Genomic DNA, 11,703 nt, shown 5'->3' with positions numbered 1-11,703 from the left:
TGAGGGCCACTGAGGATAAAATAAATTCTTCCCGCTGAGAAGGCATCCTGAGAAAACCCCCAAAAATGCAACCAAATAACGGCTAGTTAGTGAGAGAAGTACATAACTGGCGGCAAATGGATCTCAGTTAAAGCACTGGCAAATTGCTTAGGATGGAGAACAAAAATTTTAATCATCTATTCCACCCATCAGGCAACTTTGAGATGCATAATTTGCTACTGGCACTAGGAGAACAGCAGCAACAACAAAAACTTAAGCTTTATGAGTACTGCTGCCAGCTCCTAAAACTTGCCAAGACACCAGTAACACTGGCAGAACAATACTGAAAATTGGTCATTTGTAACTAATTTTTTCTGATACCAGAGCATACACGTAACTAGCTGCTAAAATTCAAGGCTCCTTTTTCTTGTTGTCAGATCTTACCTTACATGTCCTCTATCCCCTATCTTATTTCTTTTCTGTTTGCTAATTAGGGCTTAGACAGATGAAATCTGGGATTGAGCAAGACTACAGTGAGCCTGGTATCAAGGAAGCTGCCAAAACCAGATAAGTCCAATAGCAACAGAAAAAAAACAGGTATCAGTTTGACTGATAAGGCTGTGCCTCACTTGAGCATCATGTTTACAAGCAGGAGCAAGCTTCCAGATTAAAACTACTTTTTCCTTTCTCTGTAGTTCTTTTGTTTCTCTCATTTCCTGTTTCTGCTTTCTTCTCTCCAAAGAAAGCAGGACTGGTATTCCAACAGCAGCACACTGAGTGCCAAAACAACGCATTTAACTAACTTCTTTTTTTTCCCTTCAAAAGTACAATATCTTCTTTAAAGCCATCTAAAAAATTTTTAAAAAGAAAAAAAGAATACACACACACAAAGAAAAAACCTTCAAAACTTTCAATTATGCCTTTTTGCTAAAGAGTTCACAAACTCAGGCTCCTATATACAAAACTGCTATTGAATATTGTTCCAGTACAAACTTCAGATTTCTTTCATAGAATGGGTTGGGTTGGAGGGGACCCCAAGGATCATGAGGTTCCAACCCCCCCTGCTGCATGCAAAGCCACCAACCTCCAGATCTGGTACTACACCAGGCTGCCCAAGGCCCCATCCAACCTGGCCTTGAACACCTCCAGTGATGGAGCATCCACAACCTCTCTGGGCAGCCTGTTCCAGCACCTCACCACTCTCAAGTAAAGAACTTCCCCCTGACATCCAATCATCCAGTTCTCTCTTTGAGCTTAAAACCATTCTTCCTTGTCCTATCACTATCTACCTTTGTAAAAAGTTGATTCCCCTCCTGTTAATAATCCCCTTTTAAATGCTGGAAGGCTGCAATGAGGTCTATTCCTTTGCTTCCTAGCATCTTTCTTCCTCACCTTTTGCTCACTGAACATCATACTCACAAAATCCTCTCTCCAGTCACTGCTCTTACCCTCTACCACAGGCCTTGGAATATGAGAAAACTAGTTTCAGATTCTAAGTGGAAAGCAATGCACAAGCCAGAATTAATTAATGTCCCCGTTGACGTATTTTTTGTTCTGAGCCTTCCTTTTTGAGAAAAAGATATTGCAATATTAATGTTTTGAATTGGAATTCGTGAGGTACTAATATTTAAAATGTCATGTATGCTTCAGAAAATGTGGACTAGGCACCTAAATTTGATACAATCCTATAGCAAACACTCTTTAAGCATTTTTTAATCATTATAGATTTTTTTAAATAGGTCAGCTAGCATCAATAAATTAATTCACTGGATTTCATTTTCCAAGTCTTAAACTTTTCTTAAGTTCATCTTGGGTTACATACCATCCCACACTGCAGTAGCCTTTGTCAACTTTATATGAAGAGAATCCACACATTCTGTGTACCATTGGTCTCTAAGACTTCACTGTCATAGGACGTAGTGAATCTCTAATACTTCTGTAGGTCTTCGCTATATTCTAAATAAACATTTCTTAATTTCAAGACAGCTTCTTAAATGCAGTTAGAATCTAATATAATCACTGATTGTTTCGTTAAATAGTCATGAAAAATTAGAAGTGTGAGTAGAGGTTTTTGTTTGTTTGTTTGTTTGTTTGTTTTTTAAGTATATGACCTTCCCTTTAGCAGGAAAATCTAGCTGGGAGCTACCCTATCTAATTCAACTATGCAGTGTTGTGTCTAGATCTGTACTGCTGGATTTTGATAAACACTTTATGTCTGCTTACTAAAACTATCAGTTTTATATAACTTTCTCGTACCAACAAAGGCACTGAAATTTAAGAAGTTCTCTTTGCTGGGATGGAGTGATGGTGGCATTACAGCACTCATTGCAGCCGCAAAGTATCCAGCCCTTATCCACAAGATGGTTGTCTGGGGAGCAAACGCTAGCGTTACTCAAGAGGATGTGAGAATTTATAATGGTATGTATAAACTGAAGGGCTACAGAAATATCATATTCTAGAATAATTTGTTTCATCTTCATCCAAGGATCTTAGTCACATTACAGCTAAGGAGAGACAGAGCTAAGGTCTGTCTCCCTTAAATTTAATTTAAAGCAACAGGGTACAAAATTCACCAAGTTGTCACGCATAGGGTTAGACTGAAATCATAGGGAAAAATCTCCTGACTATTACTTAGGGTAACATAGCAGGATTAAAAAGAAATCCTCATCAATAGCCGCTAAGAAGTATAATTTCTAGTAGCTTATCAGTATATTTCAGAAGGTAAGATTTTTGTTGCTATACTAAGTTCCTAAATTTAAATTCTAAATAATCTTACTAACCCCTGGCTGAATTTACTTTCTCACATCTTGCACAACTTTTAGACATGGTCCACAGAAAATTGTTATGTTAACACGTAATAACTTTTGCCTCTAGGGCACATATAATATGTAGTAAGAAAACAAGCTCATAACTTGCTGTTTGGAGGTCAGAAAGCAAATGAATTATTCACATAAAATCCCAGAATACCTTTCTAATTTGCATTTCTTTTAAGTTAATTACTGTGGTTACAAAATCTTTCCAAAATAAACAAACACCAGATTTCTGATAACTGTAAAGTCTCTCAACAAGTGTAACTGAGGATAGTTTTATTTAAATGATTGGAGTTTGATTTATACCAGCTGTGGAACCTGGCTGTTTTTTCAGCCAAGTAACTAGTGTATGTGTTACACATGTGTACTTAAATCACCTGTACTAAGTCATTTTTATTATCAGTAGGAGTAGCAGTAGTTTATTCTGTTTCTTTCTTAGCTTTGTATACATGCTATTATATGAACAGAGATTCTATTACATAACAATTACAAAATGTACATCAGTCAGAATCAGCCATTTGGGAAAAAAAAAGTCTTACTTTGAAAGGACTGCAGGTAGTATCTTCTCCAATGCTGACTTTTAGCCTTTTTGTGGATTGGTGCTTTCAGCATCTCTGTCTGGGTGATAAAGCTGCTCGAGTATTAGTGCATTTCATCTATGGTTGAGGGTTTGGTAAGAGAGAAAGGTTTTCTTTTGGTACTGTGTCCATTCAATATTTAGCTTTCTTTTTCTCCCATCTTCATAAAATAAGGTCAGCAGCACGGATAAAACAGCAGTTTGTAATGGAAACAGTTGGTCAATAAAGTCAGTAACAGACAGCCTAGGATGATCAAACTTATTTCCCAGTGGTTACCAATCAGATGCTGTTATAAAACAACACTTTCAATCAATCAGTACTGCTTTGCTTGTTTGGCTTCACAGATTTGTTAATTACTGCCAAACTCCTTTTTCCCCTTAATTCCTGTTTGAAGCCAATTAATAGCTTTGCTAACGTGTATATTACTGTTTGATGATTTGGTACTTTTCATTGAATAGGTCTCTTTCACATTCTCTCCTTTGTCAACATTATTTTGAGCTTTCTTGATTTAAAGAATTACAACTGAAATACGGTTGAATGAAAGTGACCTTGATGGGTGTCCGATCTGTGACCTGTATTGAAAATTTTAGGGGAAAAATAGGTGAACTTGATGTCAGATTACTTCTGCAACTATAGCCAGGATGTCATGAGTCACTGGGCTCTAGTAAGTAAAGTTGCTTGTTTTTCTCTAAGACCATGGTAGATGTATAATGATGTCAGCCTGCTGGAATGCCTTAATAAGAGCTTCATTCTTCTGAACAGTGGTAAGAATCATGGAAGAACTTCCTCCCATAAGCCAAAGTGAAAAGCTGAAGGATATAAAAAAGTGCTGCCAGCTCTGCCACACTGTTACAAAAATAGTTCTCTTTTTATACACAAAGTACCTCCTTGAACTCCTTCATACCCTCAAAAAAGAAAAATCAGAAGTCATAGAACTGTCCCTATGTGTATAGTTTTGTTCCTAATGAATGTCATAAGCCAGTTTTGCAACTCACACTCCAACAGGGATAATAAAACAACTTTTTTTTAAAAAAAAACCTTTTCCCCACTAAGAATTGTTGAAAACCATTCAGTGCAGTTTCAAGTTTGAAATAAATGTCTGCATTCAGCTTTGAAAAATTATTCAAACGTTGTCGGTATTGAGTTTTGTCTTATTGCAGGTAAGATCCTAACATATTTCAATGTTATCTTATGTAGGTATCCGAGATGTTTCAAAATGGAGTGAAAAGGTTAAGAAACCACTTGAAGAGCTGTATGGACATAAATACTTTGCAGAAACCTGTGAGGCTTGGGTAGATGGAATAGCCCGCTTTGCTGAGAAATCAGGTGGTAAGGCTTCCACGGTGTTAATCTGAAGCAGTTACAGTAGCAGACAGTTCTGGCTAAGAATCCTAGTAGTCAGGAAAGGAAGGCCTCTTCATATGGCATTAAAAGCTGGGTCTGACTCACACTTATGAATAAAGCAGTTACTTCATAGACAGTTCACAGAACCAGCAAGGTACAGGAGGATAAAAGATTTATGGAAATCATTAGCTGATGAGTCTCTTTGCTTGTTCTGCCATAAAACTACGTTAATAAATAGTTTCTGTCATGCAGACTGAACAGGAGGGATTCTGCTAAGCTTTTTTCTCCTCTACTTTCTCAGTGTTGAAGGACTACCTCTTGGTGACATTTGTAAGCTCTCCAGAACGTCAGGTGTGTTCATCTAAGTTTCTGAAAATGGGAGCTGAAACACTTTTTAAAAACTAGTAACATATAATGAGTACAAAAAGAAGGAAGTTCACATTTTGACAGTTCTAACTGAACAAAACATTAAAAAAAAATACTATTGACGCAGCTTGGCTATTTAAAATCCAAAATAGTTAAACCAGGCAATATAATCATTACTGAATATTCATCTCTGAAGATTTGTCCAACTACTCTACATAGACTTTTGCAACAAAGAGTAAGTCAAAAGCCCAGTCCAGTTAAACTTTGAAGCCTCTCTTTATTTCAATATAGATGACTTCAGAAAGTGAATTTCTAGGGCTTTTGTTTTTTGTGGGTTTTTTTTTCCAAATTAAATACTAACTACTGACTTACTGTCTTTAAGTGGCCCAACTAGTATATACTCTTTACATATAAAAATAAAGTCTTTATTGAAACATAGGTTCGTGTGCCGTGAAATTTAGTGGTAAATATGTTGAAATTTATCTCCTGTCCCCTGTATTTCCTGTCAAGCTTACATGAAGCCTGCTTAGCTGCAGAAAAATGTAGAGGTCTGTAGTACTCGGCTCCATTTTAGGGCCAGTTGTCTTTAATGCTTTCATAAATGACTTGGATGCAGGACTAGAAATTGTTTTGAGCATGTCTGTTGATGATACTAAATTGGGAGAAGTTGTTGACTCCATCAAGGATGGAGATACCTTGTAGAGATTTCTTGATTAGAAAGCAGGACAATCACCGACCACGTGAAGTTTAACAAGAGTGGGTGTTGGATTCTGCACCTGGGAAGGGGCAGTCCTGGCTATGTGTGCAAACTGGGAGATGAGCTGCTGGGGAGAAGCCCCACTGAAAGAGATTTGGGGGTCTTACACACCTATGTAACAAAATGTAGCATTGAATGCAAAAACAACAAAAACTAAGGCTGAAGAGAAAAAAGCAGGGCTGGGGACAGTAGCTTCATTTGCTGTGTCTGTTTCTGTTAATGACCACTAATGGAGCAAATTTTTGTACGCTACTTAAAAGAAATAAATATTAGTCTTGTTAATACACTTCTGTGAAATAATTGCTTGCTATCCACAAGGAGAAACAATAGCTAGAACCCAAGTAGAGGTTGAGACCAAAGTAGAAACAGCTTTGGTCTTTCATTTTTATTTTTTTTTTTTTAATGAAGTGTAACCTTCATTTATTTTCTCCCTAGGTAGTATCTGTCAACAGTTGCTGCCTCATATTAAATGTCCTACATTAATAATTCATGGTGAGAAAGACCCTTTGGTTCCACGCTTTCATGCAGAATACATTCATGAGCACATCAAAGGCTCACGGTAAGTTACACAATGGAGTGTTTCTGACTGATTGTTAAGGAAAAGCAGAAATTAAAATCCACAATGTTAAAAAAAAAAAGACATTTGGACAAATCGGTCCTGACGTAGATGAAAGTATTCTCAACTTCCCTGTCAAGTTATGCAAACAGTGTATTTGGGCCTTTATGTAAAAAATAAGAATCAGTAATTCAATAAGTACCTTCCTAATGTTCTCCAAAAAGAAAGTAAAGAAAGTCCTCTTGATCTTTCCACTTCTCACCATGTATATATATATATATATATATATATATATATCTTATTATAGTCATTGCATTCCTTATATTGTGAGATACCTAATTTCTGTTCCATTCAGTGGAGCAATGAATTTAGATGCTACAAATAGAGCAAGAGGACTAGCTAATAGAGAGAAGCAGAGGATACTGATCTCTGATCTTCCCTGTTAACGTGAGCAACAATCTCTAAGATTTTATTTTTCAGAAGTTCCTTGAATTTGTTGTTTCAGAAAAGTGACGTGGGGAAAAAAAAAAAATCATACAGTTATGTTCAGATATTACTCCATAAACAAGAAAAGTCAAGACATTCATTCTGAAAACCCAAAAATGCTACCCATAAAAAGGAGGGATTCTACTATCTTTCTTTTCTTCATAGATTTGCATATAAATTCAAGGTTTCTATTACTACTCAGCAACAGATCATGCTGACTAACACTCAAGAGAAGAATTAGAACTGAAACATTTTTATGAATGCAAAGTGTAAGAATCTGTTTCACTGATGTCATCTCTGCGAGAAATTGAGTGATGTGTTTACCTTAAAGTCAGCTCCACCATTCATAAAAGACATTATGCAACAGGAAAGATAAGGAGACCTTCTTAATAACCACATACAGACTTTTATTTTAAGTGCTTGACAGTCAGTTACTCCCACAGATGTCCTGCTTGGAATACCTATAGTCGTGTTAGATTTCCCTGAAAAATGCTCTAAGGCATGCCATAACAAAAACTAGACAAAGATCAGATAGTTTCTTCAGAAGGACCACAAGGGTAGAAAGTGTTACCAGTTGCCAAACAGTAAAACATAAAGCTGTTCTTTACATGTCTTTGTGCTGAAGTGCTCTCCCATATATGCATTTATCCAATAAAAAATAAAACCAATGATTAAATATCAGAAATACAGAGAAAAGACAGGCACATGACCTCCTTTTTCTCGTTGCACTGAAGATATTTCATGAAAGGTGAAAAGTTCTAAGATTAGCATATTTTCAGTAATAATTTGAATATCACCTTTTCTTGCCTTGATTTCTCTCTGAATAGTGAATTAGAAAAGGATTTGTTGTTTGTAGTGCAGATACATTGTTTCTGTCATAAGCATGCCATCATTCTGTATTTGTATGGCTAGAATTAGGTAATACTAGGTATATCATTGTGGATGGTATTCATGGCTGCTGTTACGTTTGCATATCTGTATATTGCTTTGTCTTTGAAGAAACAGTCTTAATGAAATTCAGACAGAAATACTAGAAGAACTACGTAAGTTCACACTGGTGCTCTTTTCTTCCTAAAACTAAGCATCACTTGATCACCACCAAAAGAATTATTGCCTTTGCTGTAGAAGGATTTAAATGGCATGAAGACAACATAGCAAAGTATCAGACAATGTGGTCTTTAGCTGTTGAAGCTGATAAAAGCTGTTAAACAAGGAGTTTCACAACATGATATACGTGCTAGAAGTACATACATGAAGTTTTTCCCAGAGAGAAAACAGCAGCAATTAGTTTAGTCTTGGCTCGCCTATCAGTTAACAGCCTAAAGATTTAGACTATTCAGAGACTTTACTAAACCTTCTTCTAGCTTAAGTCACAATTTAACTACAGAAGTATAGACTTCACTTATTACTTTAAAAAAGTAGATTATATTAGTTCTGAATTTGTTTTTATTCAGAAAAATGAGTCAATGCAAATACCAATTAAGTTAGCTGTGGCTACAGATTTAGTTTCACCATCCAGACTGTTCAGCACTGGCACTGTTCTCTGACAGAGGCAAAGCAGCTCAGGTGCTTGACATACCTTTAGATGTATCCTACTCACCTAAATTTCAGTGTCATCTTTGCAGACCACTGAAGAGGTTCTTAAACTAGGTCTGAGACACAAATTTGTTTAAAGCATAGTTTATCCTTCGCAAAGTGGAGGAACTATGTTTGTTGTTTCAACTGTTTCTGTAGTTGACATTCTGATCCACATACACAGAAACAGTGCAGTGTTACATCAATATTTTCACTTGGGAAACCAAGAGCAAAGGAAAAGGATAAACTGTTTACCTGTGCTCCCAGAATATAGTGCATATTCAGAATACTGTTTTTTTTTGTTTGTTTTTTGTTTTTTTCTTCCCCCTCCCTCTTTTTAGGTTGCATCTGATGCCAGAAGGAAAGCATAATCTACATCTGCGTTTTGCAGAAGAGTTCAACAGAGAAGTAGAAGAATTCTTACGATGACCTAAACTGTAAAGTTAAAAGCATTTGTCCTTGCACTGTTTAGGAAATTTAGCGATTTCATTTTTCATTCACATTAGGTATGAGTCCTGTAAAGAAAAGAAAAAAAATATTTGCATGACAGGGATCCATATTAACAATATGTAAGCCTATGTGGATCAGAATATACCACTGTACTTCAAGACATCTAACAGGCCTTGAAACTTAATCAGCCAGTGGGGCAAGAAATAGCTGATGGGGGAGTTAAGAAAGACAGAAAACATGATCTAGAATGCATGCCTTTATGTGCTCTTAACATTATAAAGGACAAAAAACCATTGTAATAACTTGGGATTCGGAACTGTTACATTGATAAAATCTGTCAAAGTTACAAGTGCAAAGAGGATAATTGGGTACACAGCATCTAAAGAACATGCTTTACCACTACTATCAAAAGTCATTCCATACACATGCCAGCTTTAGACGTTCTTCTGATAAGAGGGAACTTAAGCCTCATCCTCCTCTCCTTCCTCTTCAAATTCACCCTGCTCATCAGCAGTGGCATCCTGGTACTGCTGGTACTCCGAGACCAGGTCATTCATGTTGCTCTCTGCCTCCGTGAACTCCATCTCATCCATGCCCTCGCCCGTGTACCAGTGCAAGAAGGCCTTGCGCCGGAACATGGCCGTGAACTGCTCCGAGATCCTCTTGAAGAGCTCCTGGATGGCCGTGCTGTTCCCTATGAAGGTGGCGGACATCTTGAGCCCACGCGGGGGGATGTCGCAGACGGCCGTCTTCACGTTGTTGGGGATCCACTCCACAAAGTAGCTGCTGTTCTTGTTCTGCACGTTGAGCATCTGCTCGTCCACCTCCTTCATGGACATGCGGCCTCGGAAGATGGCAGCCACCGTCAGGTAGCGGCCGTGGCGGGGGTCGCAGGCGGCCATCATGTTCTTGGAGTCAAACATCTGCTGCGTCAGCTCGGGCACCGTCAGGGCTCGGTACTGCTGGCTGCCGCGGCTCGTCAGCGGGGCAAAGCCCGGCATGAAGAAGTGCAGCCGCGGGAAAGGCACCATGTTGACCGCCAGCTTGCGCAGGTCGGCGTTCAGCTGGCCGGGGAAGCGAAGGCAGGTGGTCACGCCGCTCATGGTGGCCGACACCAGGTGGTTGAGGTCCCCGTACGTGGGAGTGGTGAGCTTCAGGGTGCGGAAGCAGATGTCGTACAGGGCCTCGTTGTCGATGCAGTAGGTCTCATCCGTGTTCTCCACCAGCTGGTGCACAGAAAGGGTGGCATTGTAGGGCTCCACCACCGTGTCCGACACCTTGGGAGAGGGCATGACGCTGAACGTGTTCATGATGCGGTCGGGGTACTCCTCGCGGATCTTGCTGATGAGCAGGGTGCCCATCCCCGAGCCGGTGCCGCCGCCCAGCGAGTGGGTCAACTGGAAGCCCTGCAGGCAGTCGCAGCTTTCCGACTCCTTCCTCACCACGTCCAGCACGGAGTCCACCAGCTCAGCACCTTCGGTGTAGTGCCCCTTGGCCCAGTTGTTGCCGGCCCCGCTCTGACCTACGGGCAGACCGGCAGCAGCGAGCCACGTCAGTGCCCCCGGAAGGAACGCAGACCCACCTCCGCCCGCCCCATGGCTCACATCCCTTCTGTTCCCATCCCCAGAGCGCTGCTGGGATCCAGCCCCCGGCTCGCTCACACGCCTGCTCTGAGCCTCCTGCACGCACCTCGCTCACGCTGGGGGACGCCTGCACGGCACGCTCACTCACCAAAGACAAAGTTGTCGGGTCGGAAGATCTGTCCAAAGGGGCCGGAGCGCACCGAGTCCATTGTGCCGGGCTCCAGGTCAACCAGGATGGCACGGGGGACGTACTTGTTACCTGCGGGAGGAACCAACGCAGCCTTATGGCCCTGCAGCCACAGCAGCACCGCTGTGCTCACCACCAGCTCCCTGTCAGTCATCACCCACGGCATGAGGGCATTCTTAAGAGCAAATCAGGGGCTAAGACATAAGTCAGCTATAGGGCTGTGCCAGGAAACGACATGCTGCGCACAGCTCTCATGACAGAACACACATGTAAGCTCCCCATGCTCTCTCCCAGGAGAGATGGAGGAGGAAAGCTACTCCACAGAACAGTTACCTGTGGCTTCATTGTAGTACACGTTGATCCTCTCCAACTGGAGGTCGCTGTCCCCATGGTAGCTGCCGGTGGGATCGATGCCGTGCTCATCACTGATGACCTCCCAGAACTGCAGAGACCACCAGAGAGACAGGGGCGTCACCGCGGCCCCGCCCCCCTCGACCACCGCCCCGCCACGCAGCGCGTGGAGAGCCGCAGCCGCTCCACGGTGCTGGGGTGTGGCACCGACTCCCGGGACCCGCAGCCCACGGAGACGGCGGCGAGCAGAACTGCTTCCCCGTACTCCCACCTCGGAGCCGCGCCACGCCCGCACCACGGAACCACCGCAACCCGACCGGGAGTTGCCGGCAAGGAGAAGCCGAGCGGAACCGCTCGTGCCTGAGGACGTGGGGACCCTGTAGGGGAGCCCCGCTTTAGGGCGCACAGAGACCGGCACGCGCAAACACGTGGCAAATCGCCGTGCACAAGGTGGGACGGCAGCCCGTACCTTGGCGCCGATCTGGTTACCACACTGCCCGGCCTGGATGTGTACGATCTCACGCATGATGCCGGTGTCCGCCGGTGCCGCGCTGCTCCCGCTCCGTCACCTCCCGCTCTCCGTGCTGCAGCGGCCGCGCCCCGCTCCGCGCCTTAAATCGGAGCGCTGAGCACCGCCCCTCGGTGACGTCACGCGGCAGCGGCGCGCAGCCAATGGGAGCG

General features: G+C 41.8%; 2 protein-coding genes across 3 annotated transcripts in view; one reads left to right on the top strand and one right to left on the bottom strand.

The window, feature by feature from the left end:
• BPHL (biphenyl hydrolase like) overlaps window positions 1-9,061 on the top strand; it is a 14,893-nt gene extending 5,832 nt beyond the window's left edge. Inside the window, exons 4-7 of one of the 2 annotated variants that reach the window (XM_019613765.2) lie at window positions 2,244-2,397; window positions 4,565-4,693; window positions 6,270-6,393; window positions 8,793-9,061. In XM_019613765.2, coding sequence (XP_019469310.1) covers window positions 2,244-2,397; window positions 4,565-4,693; window positions 6,270-6,393; window positions 8,793-8,880 — 495 coding nt within the window. In that variant the 3' untranslated portion in view covers window positions 8,881-9,061. Of the gene's footprint in view, window positions 1-2,243; window positions 2,398-4,564; window positions 4,697-6,269; window positions 6,394-8,792 lie in introns of both variants that reach the window. The other variant, XM_010708410.3, reaches the window with a different exon arrangement.
• Window positions 7,263-11,622, bottom strand: LOC104910121 (tubulin beta-2 chain). Its single transcript, XM_010708411.2, has 4 exons — window positions 11,492-11,622; window positions 11,005-11,113; window positions 10,633-10,743; window positions 7,263-10,423 (listed from the first exon to the last, which is right to left on the bottom strand). The coding sequence occupies exons 1-4, from the start codon at window positions 11,546-11,548 to the stop codon at window positions 9,363-9,365; spliced, it is 1,338 nt and encodes a 445-aa protein (XP_010706713.1). The 5' UTR covers window positions 11,549-11,622; the 3' UTR covers window positions 7,263-9,362.
• Between the last annotated feature and the right edge of the window lie 81 nt (window positions 11,623-11,703).

This window comes from Meleagris gallopavo, chromosome 3 (assembly GCF_000146605.3).
Source record: "Meleagris gallopavo isolate NT-WF06-2002-E0010 breed Aviagen turkey brand Nicholas breeding stock chromosome 3, Turkey_5.1, whole genome shotgun sequence".
NCBI lineage: Eukaryota > Metazoa > Chordata > Aves > Galliformes > Phasianidae > Meleagris > Meleagris gallopavo.
This window is presented reverse-complemented; position numbering and strand designations above follow the sequence as displayed.